We start from the raw sequence: 21,460 nt of genomic DNA, 5'->3' as shown, positions 1-21,460 counted from the left end.
TCAGTTGTTAGCAACCCTCTTGGTATTAACCTTTTGGTGCTCACCAGTTAAGGCCATATGCTAACTCCTCCTAATCCTTCCTTTATCTGTAGACCCTCATTGTGCCAACTTCAGCAAAACCTACTATCTTTTGGCCAGCCTACATTCATATGCACCGCACAATGAATAGTTTACTGTAGTAATTCCATGCTGGATGCATTTCCTGAAAGGGAACTATCCCTGGCATTCTTCAGCAGCCTAAACTAATGGTTATGCTCACTCACCACTCTTGTCTTTCCACAATATTTGTTATGGACTGTCTATTATTGTTTATACTTATCTGCTTTACCTTAGCAGTGGAACCTTTCCTCATTTATTTATTTATTTATTTACTTATTTATTTATTATTTAACTAATAACTCTTAATGGCAACCTGAGGCTTCCACTCCAGCCTTGTCATGTTACACCTTCCACCACACACCATATGACGGTGTGCAGAGTATGTATGTAGATGTAGATTTAGATGTAGAAGTACCCAGGATTCATAAATATATTCTCCTGTGGCTGCTGTGGCAGCACATATGGCCCAACAAGATGATAATCAATACTCCACATCACATACAGATACCATGTTTTCATTGGTGTACTCAGACACACATACTGAGTGGGTTTACGTTTAACCACATTTGTGTTTCCTGAGAATTCAATACAGTTTCCTTCATGACATGCATTTCATTGGTGGAAATGAGGGTTCTTCAAAATAGTTACTATAGCCTCTAATGTCTTATAATGAAGTTGTAAAACTCCATTGTTCATTGGCAGTGTCTCAGCTGCAACACCTGCATCTGCTGCACATCAAGGTTTCTGTTCTCTGCTCGCACAATGAAACTTTGTGAGATTCCTAAATAAATGCTGATATACCTTATTTTTATTCTTGGATTCTTGACAACATTTTGAAACAAATTCTAGTCATGATCTGCATTGTTTAGGGATGGTCATCCCATGCCACAAACGCACTGTACTCCCCAGGGATATCAGTTGTATAAAATACTTTTGCTGATGGGAGGTATCTGTAAGAAAATTTTTCTAGATATATTTGTTTAGTCCTTCTGTTCTTTCACAAGAAAGCCAATAGCTGAGATGCATACAGGTATACATCACAGATGTGAAAGTTGTCATGGAGGTATTCCTCCACGATATTTATTAATAACTGCTGGGGTGACACAAGTCATTTAGAGTGAACAGTGAAACACTGATCAAAATAGTGAGTGTATGTAGCATTCTTCTTGAAGCCATATGTTTTCCATTTACTGTTCAAACTTCAAAACTTCAGCCCATGAGCTGACACATGAAGATCAGAACTTGAGGCATTGTTTATGCATCAACAGCCATTCATCATATCTAAATCACAAAGTTATTAAATGTCACATTAAATGATTAACATGTTTTCTTTCTTTTGTTATCTGTAAGTACATAAAAAATTATAGTCATCATTTATGACTTGTACTGTATATTTACATGTGTATGAAAACTATTGCACTGTAAATGAAAATTAGTTTAAATTTTTTAGCCCTTTCCATATTTTAGTACTTTTCCATGAAGGATGTGTAAAATGGACCTTAAATTTAAGCATATTCACTCTTGCGTAAAATCTGTATTTTAAACTGGGTCCCTATGACATGTTCCACACCCCTGAGGATCTACTAATCATGGGCCTGTGAAGTGAACTATATATGTAATCTTAATTTTGATCTTTACATGAAGAGAAAGTGTGTTTTTCATTAATTTTCTGTTTGCAACTAAATCACTACATAACTTGTTGTTACCTTATTATGATTACTTGATTATAATTTGAAAAGAATTATTCAAATATAAATAAACACTAAATCTGACCTCAGTTAGGCAGAAGTCAAAGTTAACATGTGGTATATTGTCATCATGATTGCAAAGCTGTGTTTTCATCTCTTGTTTGTTGATCATCCAGAGATAAATATACGCTTGATTTATTTATGCAGATAACTCTATAGAGTTTTTTTACCATTAATAGGGATGCTAATTATTTATGGAGAAGGTGCAATATTAGATTGGCGCCTCTGTGCCTGGCTCAATTTAATCTACACATTTGCGCCAATAATAGTGATGGCTATCTGGATACCTGAGAGCCCAGTGTGGCTTGTTACAAAAGGAAGAATTGATGAGGCAGAAAAAGCACTGAAATGGTTAGGAGGAAACAATGTAAGTATTCTAAGAGTTGCTATGCTTAAGAGTGCTATTACTCTATGCGTTCACATTATTTATTTATTTGCTGTCCTTATATTCATCCTCACTGAATGATGTCTTGTTTCTCAGAATAAAACGTTCCAGTTGTCAGTGAAGTAGTAATATTGTTCATACAGCCAGTTTTGGTTCAATAATGACCCATTCTCAAGTGAGTGGAGTGTGACTCCAGCTGACAGCAGTGTGAGTTGTCCGATTTTGTGCAGTTTTTTTATGTGACTGCACTATCCTAAGCATAGCTACCAGCACAATTGAGAATGATATGTTACTTAATCAAAACCCATTGTGTGAATAAAATCACAACTTATTTAGCAACACTCCAAAAAACATGCAAATGAAGCTGAGAAAGGCCTCCATAACTTCAAGGAGTGGTAACTCGCCCACACGTTCTGTAAGCAAAGCAATATGAATGACAGTTTTCAATTAAAAACTGTGGACAATATGAGACACACATATTCATAATGCACTAAATTTGCAAGGCTTACAGAATAATAGTGCACACAAAAATAAATCAGTTAATGAATAATGGTTATTAATAAACAATAATTTGCCTTGTATACAAAAAAGAGTGAATCTTATAAAACATGCGTGACACATTGAGTGCATTAGATACAGATTCCTAATAAAAGATGTTTTATGTAAACCTTTATAAATTGTATCAGTGAAATCAATTATTTAAAACTTGTGGCATTTATTTGACATATCTAGAATGTACAATATTTTAGACACCCACACCCACACCCACTCACATACACACACACACACACACACACACACACACACACACACACACACACACACACACACTTTTCTAACATTTGCTTCCTGTATATTTAGTCATATGCAGAAATAATGTATAACTTTGTTAATTATGTAAAAAAATACTTTTTTAAAAATGCAAAAATATAATTTATTCCAATCTTGAGATTTTTCTTTGATATACATAATAGCTGATAACCAATAGATAGAAGGAAGCTAAACAGTGTTAAGCTCTGTTTTTCAGGGTTTTCTGTTGCTTGGACAATTCATAATTCTTATACTGGTGTTGATTCTTGTTGCTTATAGGTTGTGATAATCAGGAGAATTTCCACAGGATATGCTACTTCACCTCGGCAGTGATTGTATGTGTGCAAAATAGACATATCTGACTTTTTATCTTCATTATATGCATAACATCAGACAGTTTCAATTTAGAAAGTAGTCTGAGAGATCCATTTAAGACTGCCTGTATTAATCTGCAGATACTGTGTTCTCAATATCACTGTTTATTATATGAAACAGAGAATAGGGAAGTAAAGGAAAAGAATGGGTGGGAAACTTGTGACTTCCAGCTGCACAAGTCACTGTGGTAATGCAATGATAAAAATTGAAAATTTGTGCCAGATTAGGACTCAAACCCAGATGTTCCACTTATCTAGAATGGTTGCCTTAACTGCCTTGGTCATCCAGACATGCTTCCCAACCAACTCAAATTCCCCAGTGCTGCTCACAACTGATGTTTCATTCATTTTCTCTGTTGCTCACAGTCCATTGATCACAGTTTCCATCTGAACCAAATTTTCAACTTATCACATGCTGCAGTGCAGTGCCTCTTGTCCATTAACCCACTATGCACAAATTATTAAATCCCATAGGAGCTCAGACACTATTACTGTATCCACAATGAATCAAATGTCAAGGTGCCATTGTGCTCATACAAAAATGTGTATATTTGAGTAGTATCTGTTGTGTCAGACATGCCCAACAGAACAGACACCACCTCCAAAAACAAAGATAGTGCATATATTGTATGAAATAGGGAATGGAGAAGTAAAAGTACAGGATGGTGGGAAACATATGACTTCCAGCCACACAGAGCATTGTGGTAATACAGTGTTGAAATTTGAAAATTTGTGCCAGACCAAGACTCAGCCTGGATGCTCCGCTTCTGTAGACTGGCTTTATTAACTGCCTCAGCCATCGAGACATGCTTTCCATCAGACCCAAATTCTCAACTTATCATATGCTGCAGTGCAGTGTACCCCATCCTTTAAACCCCTACTTACAAATTATTGATTGTGTTAGGAGTTTGGACGATACTACTGCATCCACAGTGAAACAAATGTCAACAAGCCAAGTAGAACTTCATTAATGTGGCCCCTAGGGGACTAAGAGCATGGTCAGAATTCAAAAAAGGTTCGATTATCAGAGGAACACTTTTATTGGGCGTAACATCACAATACAGCACAGGAAAACTTTAATTTTCAACTGGAAATACTGTCTCAAATATAATTTCATGTTAAAAGTGACAAAATGACAATAAACTGTTAACACACTAAAAAGTCTTATACACAAGTTTAACATAAGTTAGTGTCCATATTCTAAAATAAATCTGTATGGCACAGTAAAATTTTGCTACTGTGAGTGAATAAAAAAATGTGTAACAAACTTTTCCTTTAGCAATCAACAACCCTGATTTTGCCACTATGTTCCACCATTACTTGTCCACAAAATGTCTTCTGGGGTAGACATAGAGCTTTGTTTGTTGTATTGAAAGGCTATATAAAATGCAGTTTCACCATCTGTATGTGATATTCGAGCCATAGCTTCATTGCCTTCATCACCATCATCATCTTTCTCCTGCTCATTGCTTCTTTGACTCACAGCATCGATGATTTGATCATCAGTTAATTCTTTTTCCATAATGCTGTCAGTTCCAGTTGTACTGATCTACTCACTTATTTCACTGGGCTCAACATTCAGTTGTAAAGTTTGAAAATCATGCAAAATCGTTAGTGTCCACGTCTTGAATTCATCACTTGTTGTACGGTCTGCTTCAGCTTTATTTTCTTCATTCATTTCTTTTGATGTTTCATCTTTAATTTCACTCATTTTTAGCCACAATACACCAAGATTTTTCATGCATTGATGCCAGCATTTGTTCCTAAACTTTGGCAACTGTATAGATCACATCTTTCATATTTATTGATTTCATCACTTGAAACAATGATGCTGCCTCCTTGTGTCCTCTCTAACACTGATAAAATTTATTTTCGGCAATATCACCTCTTCAGCCATTCACTGACCCCCTGATCCATGAGCTGGATTAGATATATTACACTGACAGGAAGAAATAAAACTTTTATTTCGCCTTTTGAAGTTCATCTTCAGATGGATGAAATGTTGCATCGTTGAGTATCAGTATGCCATGTTTAGGGAGTTCTTTTCCATTTAGGTATTTTGTAACTGCAGTGACTAATTGGTCATAAAACCATTCCTTAAAGAGGCTGGATTCCATTCATGTTGACTTTTGGTTATGATAATATACAGGCAGTGATCTGATATAAATGTTTCCAGAATGAGATGAGGTAGAGCACTTGCCCACGAAAGGCAAAGGTCCTGAGTTCGAGTCTCAGTCCAGCACACAGTTTTAATCTGCTAGGAAGATTGATATAAATGTTGTTTTTTTCCCCTGTGTGATCACAAACAATGGCATCTTGTAATTGCCATTGGCAGTACTACAGAGAACAATAGTAATTCTATCTTTGGCAAGTTTTGTACCTGTTACAGACTGACTTTGTGTAGCAAGAATTCTTGTAGGGGGCATTTTGTAGTTCAAACCAGATTCATCAATGTTGTTTTACCTGATCAGGGGTCACATTAAGCTCTTTAACTAAGTTTTAAAATTTCAGAATAAATTTATTGGCAGCTGTTTCACCAGCAGACAACTTCTCACCTAAAATAATTACATTTTGAATGCCACATCATTTTTTCCACCAATGTAACCAGCCTTCACTCACTGTAAACTTTTCACTTTCATGTAAGTTTTCATACAAAATCCATGACTTATCTTTTATGGGTGGTCTGGCCAATGAAGTTCCTTTTCTCCTTTCCTGCTCAAACCACACCCACAAAGCATTGTCCAGAATTTTACTTTGAGACTTCTTCAAAGTCTTACATATTCTGAGTTCTTTCACATCATCGATCATTATTGTATGACTATCTAGAGTTTTTGTATTTTTTCTCAAGTCTTTAACAGTTGTCATGCTAACCCCTGCCTCACTTGCAATGTTTTGAAGAGACTCACCTTACCTAACATTTCAAACACTTTTAATTTCTCCACTAAATCATCATATGCTTAAGTTCAGATGATGCCATAATTTAGTTTTACACTATCTATTATACTCAGAAGAACATTGTCACTAATTTATAAACGAGCACAATAAACTCACTGACCAAGTTAGAAACAAGTTACACTCCTGGAAATGGAAAAAAGGAACACATTGACACCGGTGTGTCAGACCCACCATACTTGCTCCGGACACTGTGAGAGGGCTGTACAAGCAATGATCACACGCACGGCACAGCGGACACACCAGGAACCGCGGTGTTGGCCGTCGAATGGCGCTAGCTGCGCAGCATTTGTGCACCGCCGCCGTCAGTGTCAGCCAGTTTGCCGTGGCATACGGAGCTCCATCGCAGTCTTTAACACTGGTAGCATGCCGCGACAGCATGGACGTGAACCGTATGTGCAGTTGACGGACTTTGAGCGAGGGTGTATAGTGGGCATGCGGGAGGCCGGGTGGACGTACCGCCAAATTGCTCAACATGTGGGGCGTGAGGTCTCCACAGTACATCGATGTTGTCACCAGTGGTCGGCGGAAGGTGCACGTGCCCGTCGACCTGGGACCGGACCGCAGCGACGCACGGATGCACGCCAAGACCGTAGGATCCTACGCAGTGCCGTAGGGGACCGCACCGCCACTTCCCAGCAAATTAGGGACACTGTTGCTCCTGGGGTATCGGCGAGGACCATTCGCAACCGTCTCCATGAAGCTGGGCTACGGTCCCGCACACCGTTAGGCCGTCTTCCGCTCACGCCCCAACATCGTGCAGCCCGCCTCCAGTGGTGTCGCGACAGGCGTGAATGGAGGGACGAATGGAGACGTGTCGTCTTCAGCGATGAGAGTCGCTTCTGCCTTGGTGCCAGTGATGGTCGTATGCGTGTTTGGCGCCGTGCAGGTGAGCGCCACAATCAGGACTGCATACGACCGAGGCACACAGGGCCAACACCCGGCATCATGGTGTGGGGAGCGATCTCCTACACTGGCCGTACACCACTGGTGATCATCGAGGGGACACTGAATAGTGCACGGTACATCCAAACCGTCATCGAACCCATCATTCTACCATTCCTAGACCGGCAAGGGAACTTGCTGTTCCAACAGGACAATGCACGTCCGCATGTATCCCGTGCCACCCAACGTGCTCTAGAAGGTGTAAGTCAACTACCCTGGCCAGCAAGATCTCCGGATCTGTCCCCCATTGAGCATGTTTGGGACTGGATGAAGCGTCGTCTCACGCGGTCTGCACGTCCAGCACGAACGCTGGTCCAACTGAGGCGCCAGGTGGAAATGGCATGGCAAGCCGTTCCACAGGACTACATCCAGCATCTCTACGATTGTCTCCATGGGAGAATAGCAGCCTGCATTGCTGCGAAAGGTGGATATACACTGTACTAGTGCCGACATTGTGCATGCTCTGTTGCCTGTGTCTATGTGCCTGTGGTTCTGTCAGTGTGATCATGTGATGTATCTGACCACAGGAATGTGTCAATAAAGTGTCCCCTTCCTGGGACAATGAATTCACGGTGTTCTTATTTCAATTTCCAGGAGTGTATTTCATACTAAAACTCAGCTAAGTCCCATGCCTATTGCTGTTAGGCTGCCTTCTGATCAATATTGTGGGTGATGAGTTATTGACAAGTCCTAACAAACACCAGGAATGTAATGGTCAGACTAAGCAGGAGTCAGACCATCTGAGGTCAAATAAGTGAGATTCTACCATATTTGAGTATGTCCAGATGGCTGAGGCAGTTAAGACAAAAATTCTAGAGCAGCGGATCATCTGGATTCAAGTATAAGAAAGGGAAGAAAATCAGGTGTGTCTTTTAAAAGGAACCACCCAAGTATTCACCTAAATAATTTTAGGGAAACCATGGAGAAGCTAAATCTGGCTTACCCATTACACATGTGAACTCAGTGTACTAACTTAAGTATCAGATGTGATACCAAGTCACAAGTTTTGTGTTTTATTGACACAAACACTGAGTTTGTGATAAATATATCAGTTTGGCACAGCTATGAAACATTCAACACCAAATACCATTTACCAAGAGTTGTGAGCGAACCAAGTCAATGATCAGTTTGCTAGCCAAATGAGTGGCCCCGCTCATCTCTCCAACAGAAAGTAACTGGTTGTACTCTCCAAGACAACAAGGAAGGAAATTTCATTCAAAGGAACCATTAGTAACCTTTGCTATCCCACAGGGCTCCACCCTTCGGTCTCTCCTCTTCCTGATGTACATCAATGACCTACAAAAAAAGTTATCATCCACAATTCCCGTCTAATTTGCTTATGATACAAACCTGCTTTCCAGAATGCCTCAATGGAGAGAACTGACATAACTGAGAGCAGTGAAAGACTCCTGTACTGCCTGTATAACAATAAATTACTGATAAACAAGAGCAAAACAGTGCTCACTATCCTTAGCCCCTCATGAAACAATGGAATTCATACAAAGCCCATATCTTATCATAATGAAGTAATTGAGTACATAAATAAAATAAAGTTTCTTGAACTATGGATAGACACCTCTGTATAGTAGAATATGCACAGAGATAAGCTACTTAAAAGAATGTGCAGCTTTAGGTATGCACTAAGAGTAATACATCAAAGTTGTGACTTAGTTACCTGTGGATCAGTTTATTTTGCTCTAGTACATTCACTGAGTGGTGTAGCGCAGTGGTTAGCACACTGGGCTTGCAATGGAGAGGATGACAGTTCAAACCCACATCCAGCCACCCTGATTTAGGTTTTCTGTTATTTTACTAAATCACTTAAGGCGAATGGTGGAACGGTTCCTTTGAAAGGGCATGACCACTTTCCTTCTCTGTCCTTACCTAATTTGACTTTGTTCTCTGTCTCTAATGGCCATGATGTTGAGGGGATGTTAAATACTAATCTCCTCCTCCTCCTCCTCCTCCTCCTCCTCCTCCTCTAGTGCATTCAATTATATCATATGGTACTGCTTTCTGGGGATCAAACAATGCTAGACCCACAACTTGAAAATGAATTTGTGGCTGAAACAGAAAGTGGTTACCAAAAATAACAAGGCTACTGGTGCTGTTATTTGGTTTCAAGTAAAGTAACTGCCATCACCAGATGACCAATAAGCACAACACTGATTGCTGTATACTTGGACACAGCTATATTGTTAATGAATGCTCTTTGCACCACTGATGTTAGGTCAAAAGATTGAGTAATTTTGACAGCGTCACCAAGACAATGTTCCAAACCAAATGGTAAGCTACTTGGTTCTGAGAGTGGTTTCCAGTTCTGAATTGCTTTGTGCAAGTAGCTTCCTGAAGAAAGTGACAATGTACTTTCACAAATACACTGGCTAGAAATAAAAGTGAAGTATCTAGAAGACATGGTCAGATGTCAGTGTAACTTGCCTGTATCTTCATGTGTTACCTCTCATGCAACAGTATCATGGTGTCATTTTTCAACCAGAGTGGTGGAATGGCATGTGTCTTATGGCCTGTCTGCATGATGATGATATACTCAAACACCCACCAAGACCGCAGATCCATTCGTGATATAACATGTGTGGGACAAGCTTTGACATAACCCCATCCCAGTGACAGTATACAGGATATCAAAGACCAGTAGCAACAATTGTGAGCCAGATTGCCTCAGGAAAGGATACACTAGCTTTAAGGTGCCCTTCCCAACATAATCAATGCATGCTTCCAGTCCAAACCGGGTGCAATATCATACTGATAAGTGGGGCTCAAATTAATAAGTTCTTTTTTAATTTGACTTGATTGTGTAATCATTGAAATAACATCTCATGCACTCTGAACCTGAGAAGTTTCATTTCATTTCTTCCTCTGCTTCTGAATGCCTCACTTTTTTGCCAGGCAGTGTAAAATTGTGATCTTACTTGCCTGACAGTACAGCAGAGAGCAACTGAGGTAAATCTCATTAGTCTCATTATAAGGTGCAAGAGGAGCAGAAGGAGTTGTTTTTTATATATTCTGCTGCCTCAAGCATTGCAGCAGGTATATTGGCAGTGTAGTTGATATTTCAGCTGCTGTGGTGGCATCTCTGACTGCCGCTCTATCTGCTGATCACTGGGCTGCTGCTGGTGACTTTGTTGCTGCTGCTGATGCATTAACTTTTGTTTTTGCCATAACTTCCTGAACTCGCTACCCATTTTGCTTTTGTAATTCCACTGAATTTTACCATTCTGAAACTAATGGCATGAAACTTCAGGAGGGTAGCCTTACTACCACATTAGTATTGCATACAATACCCACGTATTAAAGTCATAATCACGTGTTCTGCAGGTAGAACACCAAGTTCATGACAAATATATCTGTTTAAAGTAGTCATGAGCCAGTCAAAATCAAGTACCATTTGCCCACTTAAGCCAATTCTATGAGCAGTTTGTGAGCCAAATCACAATATATAACAGAAACCAAAATCACTGAATGCCAGAGGATAGCCATCCAAATAGGAACTACAGGAATATGAAAAACATACATGTGGTCATTACAATTAGACTGTTAGTAGTGTAGGATTGAAAATTTCATATTAACAGGAAACTGCCTACTGATCACAGTGTCAATAACTTTATTGGGCTGGGTAGATCAGAAATTTAGCTCAATGTATTTCTGGAAGCCTCTCTGAGTGTGTTGGAGCAATGTTTTGAGCACCAGCATGCTAACACCATCAATGGCATCCACTATAATGTAGTTATTTGGCAAACATACAATACTAACCACTGCACCACCTCACTCAGCTTTTTCCCGGGGTAGAGGAAAGTGTTGAATACTGTTGAGTATTTAGAAGAGAGGCACAAGCTTGACTTCAGTTCTGGGGTATGGGAATAAGATGTGTGGTAAGATAATTGAACATCAGTTTAGAGACAGAGCAGGCATCTACTACTGTGGCTAGAAGATTGGATTAATGTTAGCATGAAATTCTAGGTCAGAAAAAATTAGTCTGTTAATATTACTGAGGGTTAGGAAATTTTAACTGAGGACATAAGGTCTTGTACATTGCTAAAGAAACACCTGGGTTCAACCAAGTCATATATTTTGGAACAGGGACCAATCTTTCAACAAGTTCCAGCAAAACAAACAGAATTACAACAAGCCCTAGATACAGAGAACGAGCAGTCATGCCAGGAAAGAGATCCAGCATTCCATCAGTATGTCTCACTGAAGTATCATGTAAGACCTGTCTGTAGATCTAACAAGCATACATGTGTAGCGCTCCACAGAGAAATAAGTAAATCATATATACTAGTTACATAGAAGAATGTTTGTGTGCATGTGTCGCAGAGAATTAACATGATTGCTTTTACTGCTACTGCTACTGCTACTGAAGACTTCATTGCACACAACTGTTTATCTATAAATTAGATTACTACCTACATGTCTTGTTCAGAAGCTACTCTCTTCCTAGTTTGTATGCTTTCTCTGTCTAGTGGTGGTTATTATCCTATTAAAAACCACACTCCCCACTCCCTGCCCTTCTGTTTGTGTTGCGCTTCCAAATCTCTTCAAGTTCAGTTTCATGAGACCACTTCCTTCATTTTTCCCATCTTTCCAGATTGTTGTCACACTCCCTGTCCAGAAGATGAAGACTCTAGCTCTTAAACTCAAATTTAGTGGCTGTTTGTTAATTTATTTTGATATTACTTTTTCTCTATCATGAGAAGTGCTGTTTGAAACATAGTTATTTGTTGTTGCAATTACAGCGTAATGTAAAAAGTAGTTACTGCAGACACTAAACTCAAATTACATCAGCAAAATACCATTTATGTTGCAGAAAACAAGCCACAAGAAACAACTAGCAGCTATGGTCAGATCACAGGATATGAGAGCACTAACAGCTCCAAATTTTTTTCAGGGATTGAAAGTATTTCTGAAACCCACAGCATATAAGCCAATAGCAATTATGTCAGTGCTTTTCATCTTTCAGCAGTTTTCTGGAATTTACATGACTTTATTTTATGCAATAAATTTTTTCGAGGTAAGGCATTTTACATTTTTGTGGACAATACACAACATTTATATGATAGCCTTAAGTCTAAAAATATTATAGTATTATCAAAAAGATATTAATTACTCATTTACCTTTTAAGTGCAGCAGAGATAGATTTTGACATAAGAAGTAATGCCAAATGGGCAAAAGAAGGAATACTAAATGAACACATGATAGTGAAGTTCAATTTTTTCACATATTCGTTTTTTATTTTGCTTTGTGAACTACAGATCCTTTTGCCTGTCTAGTGGTGGCTGACTTCACTTCTCCATATTTACTGTTTTGATAAATTAAGGGTCTTCAACTTTATCATTTACTGCATGTTATGTATCCAATACTGAATTATTTCCTTCTTTTGTTGCTTTCTTTTTAAAAAAAAGTGGAGTGCCTTGTACAAGTCACATGACCTGCCATTGTAGCTAAAGTCTCTAAGGTATAGTAACCATAATGTTTACTGCAACATTCACATACAAATCACAGAGTGTCGAGTTCATATGCCAGTGGTGAAGGAAATTCATCATCCAAAATGGGCTAGCAATGAAGGCTAAGAGCACCATTGTCACAGTTTCAATCATAACTGTGATACAGTCATCTTTCTAGGGTTAGAATCTCTTGCTGATTCTTTTTCCCCATGTTCACAAATGACATTTAGGTTCTGAAAAACTCCATTTCCACAAGACATAATGTATTCCTTTTTTCTATTCTTTACCCCAACATCTTTTGACATTTATGTGTCATCCTCAGTGTCTCTCATTTTAGTAAACATTTATTCATTATTATTAATAATTATTAATGTGTTCATATGAAGCACGGTTGCATAATAGTTCGAAAATAAGGAACTTCGACGACATGGTATATGTACAAAATCTGAAATACCTCTATGCTCATGATTAACAAGGATAAGTATGTTGTATCAGCAAATGTATGATGTCCAGGATTCTGTGATCACAGGTTCCATTGGTGTCAGAATGGATATTAAAGAAGCAATCCCCAAAATATTATACTAAAAGTGAAATGAAGATTCCTCAACAAGGATGACATTAATCAATGTAATGAATTATGAAGTCATTGTTAGACATCTATCAGACTATTAATGTAGATAATACATTCATCTTATTTTTAAATTCTCTAGTACTGCATTTTGAGACATTTGCACCTTTACCCAAAGTAAATGGTAGTAAGAGGACTGCAAACAACTGGATCCCTAAGGAAATTAGAGCTCCATACCAGAAAAAAAGAATATTGAATGCACGTTAAAGCAAGTTATATTGAGAAACAATATCTGAAGAGATAAAAGAATGTATAATTATAGCAATATCTATACTGCAACAAAGAAAGTAAGAACTATGGGGACCTCATTGTAAAGGAAATAGGTGAATACATTGTCCTGACACATAACAATAAGAAAATTGTTAGCCAAACAGAAAAACCTTCAATCATTCCTTTACTAGAATAGCTGGAGAAAAGGACAGTCCTACAAACACTACATGTTTATTACCAACATAAGAAATAGCAAAATGATATTTAAAAAAGTGAGAGGCAAGTAATGACATGTAAACCTCCATCTATTCAGTAAGTGAACATATTGGTATTATCTAATAGTAATGTACATTTTAATTCACAAATTGTAATTTAATGTGGAAGTCATACATGTTATATATCTACATTTACATATGTACTCCACAAACCATGGTAGACTGCATGTCAGAGAGTATCCTGCACCCTGTACCCTGTATCACAACTAGTCTTAGTCCTGTTCCACTCACAGATAGAGTGAGGGAAAAATGACTATCTATGTGACTCCATATGAGCCCCAATTTGACATATATTATCTCTGTGATCCTTACAAAAAACGTATATTGGTGACAGTAGGATCATGCTGCACTCAGCTAGGATAAGAATACCATGTCACCAATTTTTTTAAACTTAGTGCTGGTCTGGAGCAGGTGACAGAGGATTTAGGATCACTTTGCAAAGATTTCACTAAGGAAGACACCTGTCGTGGGGCAGGTAACAGTATTGACAGAGATCCTGGGTACAGTATAGAGTGTGACCTGGCAAAGATTGCGTCAGTATTGAAGCATACTAGTGTTGAGTTTGTATCTGTTCTTGGCACCATGACCGACCTTATTTGAACTCTTCTGTCAAGAGAGTTAATTTGGAGCTGGAACGGCTGCTTATGTCAGGTGCAGGGTCACAAAGTGGTGTGGTTCCTGTTGATTCTCTCAATAGGTGGGATTATACTAGACATGGCCTTCACCTCAACAGGAAGGGGAAGGGTAATTTGGCTGGGAAAATAGCAGGAAAGTTAAAGGGGGGAGGCACTGTCATGAGTGGTAAAATACCAGTGGTTGCAGGGTTCAGAAAAGACCTTTTTCAGGGTATGGAGGACAGAAAGAAACCAAATTTTAAGAGAGGTTAGAACTGAGGCAAACCTTCAGTTTGAGGAAGAAACCAAAAAACATAATTCTAGCTTATTACATCAGCATAAGCAGCTATTGGTTAAGAATTTTCAACGGGCAGCAGATATTTTAACTCTACCCAATTTTAACTCAGTCAATGTGAAATGTCAGCTATCTTTATTGCATCAAAATATTCAAGGACTGAGAAATAAAATTAATGAATTAACTATCTGCATAGATGAATTAGAGCCTTCAAACCCATCATGTGTCCACTGGTATAAAACTTTTAACTGTTATGGGGTTTATGTTAGCATCTCACTTTTGTAGATCAGAAATGGAGAAAGGAGGAGTTGCCACATTCATCAGGAACTGTCACAAATTTAAGAACATAGACATTCACAAATTTTGCCTAGAACAGCATATGGAAGCATGTGCAACAGAAGTAGAATTTCACAAAAAATCCTTCATAATATTAAGTGTATATCGAGCACCTGCAGGTAACTTTAATCTGTTCATAAACCACCTTGAAGCTGTACTGGTCCATTTAACAACCAAAAACAAAGAAATAGTGGTTGCTGGTGATTTCAATGTAGATTTCCTTAAAGACTCTCCCAATAAGAACTTATCTGAGTTATTAACACTATCATTCAACTTAATTCCCACTGTAAAGTTCCCCACTATGGTAGCCAATTGCTCACAAACAGCCATTGATAATATCTTTAAAGAAAAGTCCAATGAACAAAATTATATTACAAAACCAATAGTCAATGGCCTCTCAGACCATGACGTGCAGTTCCTTCTGTTAAATGTTAATACTGAACAGGATATAAAATCTGTTAAACCTGAGCTCAACAGGATAATGAATAAACCAAAAGTTGATTATTTTAGGACACTCCTCAGAGACATTCACTGGACTGATGTTTACAGTGCTCATGGCAAGAATGAAAAATATAACACTTTTGCTAATAAAGTGCTTACCTTATTTGAACGCTGTTTTCTCTCAATTCTTACCAAGGTTAGAGCAAAGTCTACAAAGAAGCCATGGATTACTCAAGGAATAGGGGTATCTTGTAAAACAAAAAGAAAACTGTATATGCCAATCCAAAACAGTTCCAATGCTGATGCTATAGCACATTACAAGAAATACTGCAAAATATTAAAGACTGTATTACGGACATCAAAGCAAAAATATTACAAGGAAAAAGATAGTCATATCAGATAACAAAATAAAGACAATATGGGATACAGTGAAGGAGGAGACCAGTAGAACCAGACATGAAGAGGAACAAATAGCATTAAGAGTAAATAATACATTGGTGACAGATGTGTATAGTGTTGCAGAACTTTTTAGCAAACATTTTATAACTGTTACTGAAAAGATGGGGTTGTCAGGTTCGGTAGATGCTGCTATGGAATACCTCAGACCAGACATTTCAAGTAACTTCCATAATATGAATTTGACCCTCACTACCCCAGTAGAAATAACGTCCATCATAAAATCTTTAAAATCAAAATCATCTATTGGGTATGATGAAATATCAACAAAGTTAATTAAAGAAAGTGATTCTGAGCTAATTAACATGTTAAGCTATCTGTGTAACCAGTTGTTTATCAGTGGAATATTTCCTGAATGGTTGAAATATGCTGAAGTTAAGCCACTGTTTCTACATCTACATCTACATTTATACTCCACAAGCCACCCAACGGTGTGTGGTGGAGGGCACTTCACATGCCACTGTCATTACCTCCCTTTCCTGTACCAGTCGCGTATGGTTCGCGGGAAGACCGACTGCCGGAAAGCATTCGTGTGCGCTCGAATCTCTCTAATTTTACATTCATGATCTCCCTGGGAGGTGTAAGTAGGGGGAAGCAATATATTCGATACCTCATCCAGAAACACAACCTCTCGAAACCTGGACAGCAAGCTACACCGCGATGCAGAGCACCTTTCTTGCAGAGTCTGCCACTTGAGTTTGCTAAACATCTCCATAACGCTATCACGCTTACCAAATAACTCCTCTGTCAACCCGACCTGGTACGGATCCCACACTGATGAGCAATACTCAAGTATAGGTCAAACAAGTGTTTTGTAAGCCACCTCCTTTGTTGGTAGACTACATTTTCTAAGGACTCTCCCAATGAATCTCAACCTGGCACCCACCTTACCAACAATTAATTTTATAAGATCATTCAACCTCAAATCGTTCTGCACGCATACTCCCAGATATTTTACAGAAGTAACTGCTACCAGTGTTTGTTCCGCTATCGTATAATCATACAATAAGGGGTCCTTCTTTCTATGTATTCGCAATACATTACATTTGTTTATGTTAAGGGTCAGTTGCCTCTCCCTGCACCAAGTGCCTATCCGCTGCAGATCTTCTTGCATTTCGCTGCAATTTTCTAATGCTGCAACTTCTCTGTATATTGTGAAAAGCAATTGTCCCATAACACTCCCCTGTGGCACACCAGAGGTTACCTCAACGTCTGTAGACGTCTCTTCATTGAGAACAACATGCTGTGTTCTGTTTGCTAAAAACTCTTCAACCCAGCCACACAGCTGGTCTGATATTCCGTAGGCTCTTACTTTGTTTATCAGGCAACAGTGCGGAACTGTATCGAATGCCTTCCGGAAGTCAAGGAAAATAGCATCTACCTGGGAGCCTGTATCTAATATTTTCTGGGTGTCATGAACAAATCAAGCAAGTTGGGTCTCACACGATCGCTGTTTCTGGAATCCATGTTGATTCCTACAGAGTAGATTCTGGGTTTCCAGAAACAACATGATACGCGAGCAAAAAACATGTTCTAAAATTCTACAACAGATCGACGTCAGAGATATAGGTCTATAGTTTTGCGCTTCTGCTCGATGACCCTTCTTGAAAATTGGGACTGCCTGTGCTCTTTTCCAATCATTTGGAACCTTCCGTTCCTCTAGAGAGTTGCAATACACGGCTGTTAGAAGGGGGGGCAAGCTCTTTCGCGTACTCTGCGTAGAACCGAATGGGTATCCCGTCAGGTCCAGTGGACTTTCCTCTGTTGAGTGATTCCAGTTGCTTTTCTATTCCTTGGACACTTATTTTGATGTCAGCCATTTTTTCGTTTGTGCAAGGATTTAGAGAAGGAACTGCAGTGCGATCTTCCTCTGTGAAACAGCTTTGGAAAAAAGTGTTTAGTATTTCAGCTTTATGCATGTCATCCTCTGTTTCAATGCCATCATCATCCCGGAGTGTCTGAATATGCTGTTTCGAGCCACTTACTGATTTAACGTAAGACCAGAACTTCCTAGGATTTTCTGTCAAGTCGGAACATAGAATTTTACTTTCGAATTCACTGAACGCTTCACGTATAGCCTTCCTTATGCTAACTTTGACAACGTTTAGCTTCTGTTTGTCTGAGAGGTTTTGGCTGCATTTAAACTTGCAGTGAAGCTCTCTTTGTTTTTGCAGTAGTTTCCTAACTTTGTTGTTGAACCACGGTGGGTTTTTCCCATCCCTCACAGTTTTACTCGGCACGTATCTGTCTAAAACGCATTTTACGATTGCCTTGAACTTTTTCCATTAACACTCAACATTTTCAGTGTCGGAACAGAAACTTTTGTTTTGATCTGTTAGGTAGTCTGAAATCTGCCTTTTATTACTCTTCCTAACAGATAAATCTTCCTCCCTTTTTTTATATTCCTATTTACTTCCACATTCAGGGATACTGCAACAGCCTTATGATCACTGATTTCCTGTTCTGCGCTTACAGAGTCAAAAAGTTTGGGTCTGTTTGTTATCAGTAGGTCCAAGATGTTATCTCCACGAGTCGGTTCTCTGTTTAATTGCTCGAGGTAATTTTTGGATAATGCACTCAGTATAATGTCACTCGATGCTCTGTCCCTACCACCCATCCTAAACATCTGAGTGTCCCAGTCTATATCTGGTAAATTGAAATCTCCACCTAAGACTATAACATGCTGAGAAAATTTATGTGAAATGTATTCCAGATTTTCTCTTAGTTGTTCTGCCACTAATGCTGCTGAGTCGGGAGGTCGGTAAAAGGAGTCAATTATTAACCTAGATCAGTTGTTGAGTGTAACCTCCACCCATAATAATTCACAGGAACTATCCACTTCTATTTCACTACAGGATAAACTACTACTAACAGTGACAAACACGCCACCACCTGTTGCATGCAATCTATCCTTTCTAAACACCGTCTGTGCCTTTGTAAAAATTTCAGCAGAGTTTATCTCTGGCTTAAGCTAGCTTTCCGTACCTATAACGATTTCAGCTTTGTTGCTTTCTATCAGCACTTCAAGTTCCAGTACTTTACCGATGCAGCTTCGACAGTTTACAATTACAATACCGATTGCTGCTTGGTCCCCGCATGTCCTGACTTTGCCCCGCACCCTTTGAAGCTGTTGCCCTTTCTGTACTTGCCCGAGGCCATCTAACCTAAAAAACCGCCCAGTCCATGCCACACAACCCCTGCTACCCGTGTAGCCACCTGCTGTGTGTAGTGGACTCCTGACCTATCCAGCGGAACCCGAAACCCCACCACCCTATGGCGCAAGTCGAGGAATCTGCAGCCCACATGGTCGCAGAACTGTCTCAGCCTCTGATTCAGACCCTCCACTCGGCTCTGTACCAAAGGTCCGCAGTCAGTCCTGTCGACGATGCTGCAGATGGTGAGCTCTGCTTTCATCCCGCTAGCGAGACTGGCAGTCTTCACCAAATCAGATAGCCGCTGGAAGCCAGAGAGGATTTCCTCCGATCCATAGCAAGACACATAATTGGTGCCGACATGAGCAACCACCTGCAGATGGATGCACCCTGTACCCTTCATGGCATCTGGAAGGACCCTTTCCACATCAGGAATGACTCCCCCCAGTATGCACACAGAGTGCACATTGGTTTTCTTCCCCTCTCTTGCTGCCATATCCCTAAGGGGCCCCATTATGCGCCTGACATTGGAGCTCCCAACTACTGCGACCGCCCGGATCTTGCAGACTGGGGGGCAACCTCTGGAACAGGACAAGCAACCACGCCCCACTGAAGATCAGTATCAGCCGGAGACAGAGCCTGAAACCGGTTCCTCAGACAAACTGAAGAGGCCTTCCGTTCAGCCCTCCGGAATGTCTTTTGTCCCCTGCCACACCTTGAGATGACCTCCCACTCTACCATGGGTGAGGGGTCAGCCTCAATGTGAGCAGTATCACGGGCAGCCACAGCCGTAGTCCGATCGGGGGATGCGTGGGATGAGCTTGCCGTCCCCGACAAACCCCCATCCGGACCCCCACAGTGCAATGCGGGCTGAGTTGGCATCCCTTCACTCCCAGCTTCAGGCAGTGTTGGCTTCGGTCACGCAGCTTGAAGCTGTTGCCAATGGTCATCATTGGCAACAGCTTCAAGCTGCATGACTGAAGCCAACACTGCCTGAAGTTGGGAGCGAAGGGATTCCAACTCAGACCGCATCTGAACACAGCAGTCACAGTCCCTATCCATGCTAAAAACTGTTGTGCAAAGAACATCTGAACTAATCTACAGAGCACAAACAAATTGACACATAATTTAAATGGTTATTAAAATACAAGGTTGCCTAGTAAATGCAGTAACGTGAATTTACACTATTCAGGTACTGAAGCGCGATGCTATAAATCTCAAATACTATAATACGCCAGAAATTTATGAATTAAACAATGCAAGTATCCAGAAACACGCAAAGAAATTAAGAATTAAACTATGTAACAAATAAGTAAGCTAGGAGTATACGACTTGCTGCTGGCAGCTGCTTATCCAACGGCAGCAGGGAGATAAAGAAATAGCATCAAATTTCCGTCCAATTTCACTGTTGCCAGCATCCTCACAAATTTTAGAAAAAGTAATGCACAATCGGCTTCATAACCATCTTATCTCAAATAATATACTGTCAAAGTCACAGTTCGGATTTCTAAAGGGTTCTGATATTGAGAAGGCTATCTACACTTACAGTAAAAATGTGCTTAATTCATTATACAAAAAATTGCAGGCTACTGGTATATTTTGTGATCTGTCAAAGGCATTTGACTGTGTAAATCACAATATCCTTTTAAATAAATTATAATATTATAGTGTAATAGGAAATGCTGCAAAATGGTTCAAATCTTACATCTCTGGCAGGAAACAAAGGGTGTTATTAGGAAAGAGACCTGTATCAAGCTATCAGGCATCATCCAACTGGGAACTATTTACATGTGGGGTCCCACAAGAGTCCATTTTAGGGCCCTTACTTTTTCTTGTGTATATCAATGACCTTTCATCAGTAACATTACCAGATGCCAAGTTCATTTTGTTTGCCAATGATACAAACATTGCAATAAATAGCAAATCAAGTGTGGTCTTAGAAAGATCAGTTAATAAAATATTTGTGGACATTAATCACTGTTTCCTAGCAAATTCTTTGTCACTAAACTTTGAAAAAACACACTACATGCAGTTCAGAACTTGTAAGGGGTGTCCCACAAGTATATGCCTAACATACGATGACAAGCAGATAGAAGAAGTGGACAGTGTTAAATTCTTGGGATTACAGCTTGATAAGAAATTCATCTGGGAGGAACACACAACAGAACTGCTAAAGTGTCTTAACAGATCTCTATTTGCAATGCAAATTGTGTCAGACATAGGGGATATAAAAATGAAAAAGCTGGCATACTATGCTTACTTTCATTCCATAATGTC

The 21,460-nt window shown here is 39.5% G+C and overlaps 1 protein-coding gene across 1 annotated transcript in view; it reads left to right on the top strand.

Annotated features, from left to right (window-relative positions):
* The window catches only part of LOC126184765 (facilitated trehalose transporter Tret1-like), a 204,018-nt gene that overhangs the window by 164,605 nt on the left and 17,953 nt on the right, over positions 1 to 21,460 (top strand). Inside the window, exons 6-7 of the mRNA XM_049927316.1 lie at positions 2,027 to 2,214; positions 12,139 to 12,342. Of these exons, the coding sequence (XP_049783273.1) occupies positions 2,027 to 2,214; positions 12,139 to 12,342 (392 nt within the window). The remainder of the gene's footprint in view (positions 1 to 2,026; positions 2,215 to 12,138; positions 12,343 to 21,460) is intronic.

This window comes from Schistocerca cancellata, chromosome 4 (assembly GCF_023864275.1).
Source record: "Schistocerca cancellata isolate TAMUIC-IGC-003103 chromosome 4, iqSchCanc2.1, whole genome shotgun sequence".
NCBI lineage: Eukaryota > Metazoa > Arthropoda > Insecta > Orthoptera > Acrididae > Schistocerca > Schistocerca cancellata.
Note: the sequence above shows the minus strand (reverse complement) of the source record. Positions and strands in the feature narration are given on the sequence as shown.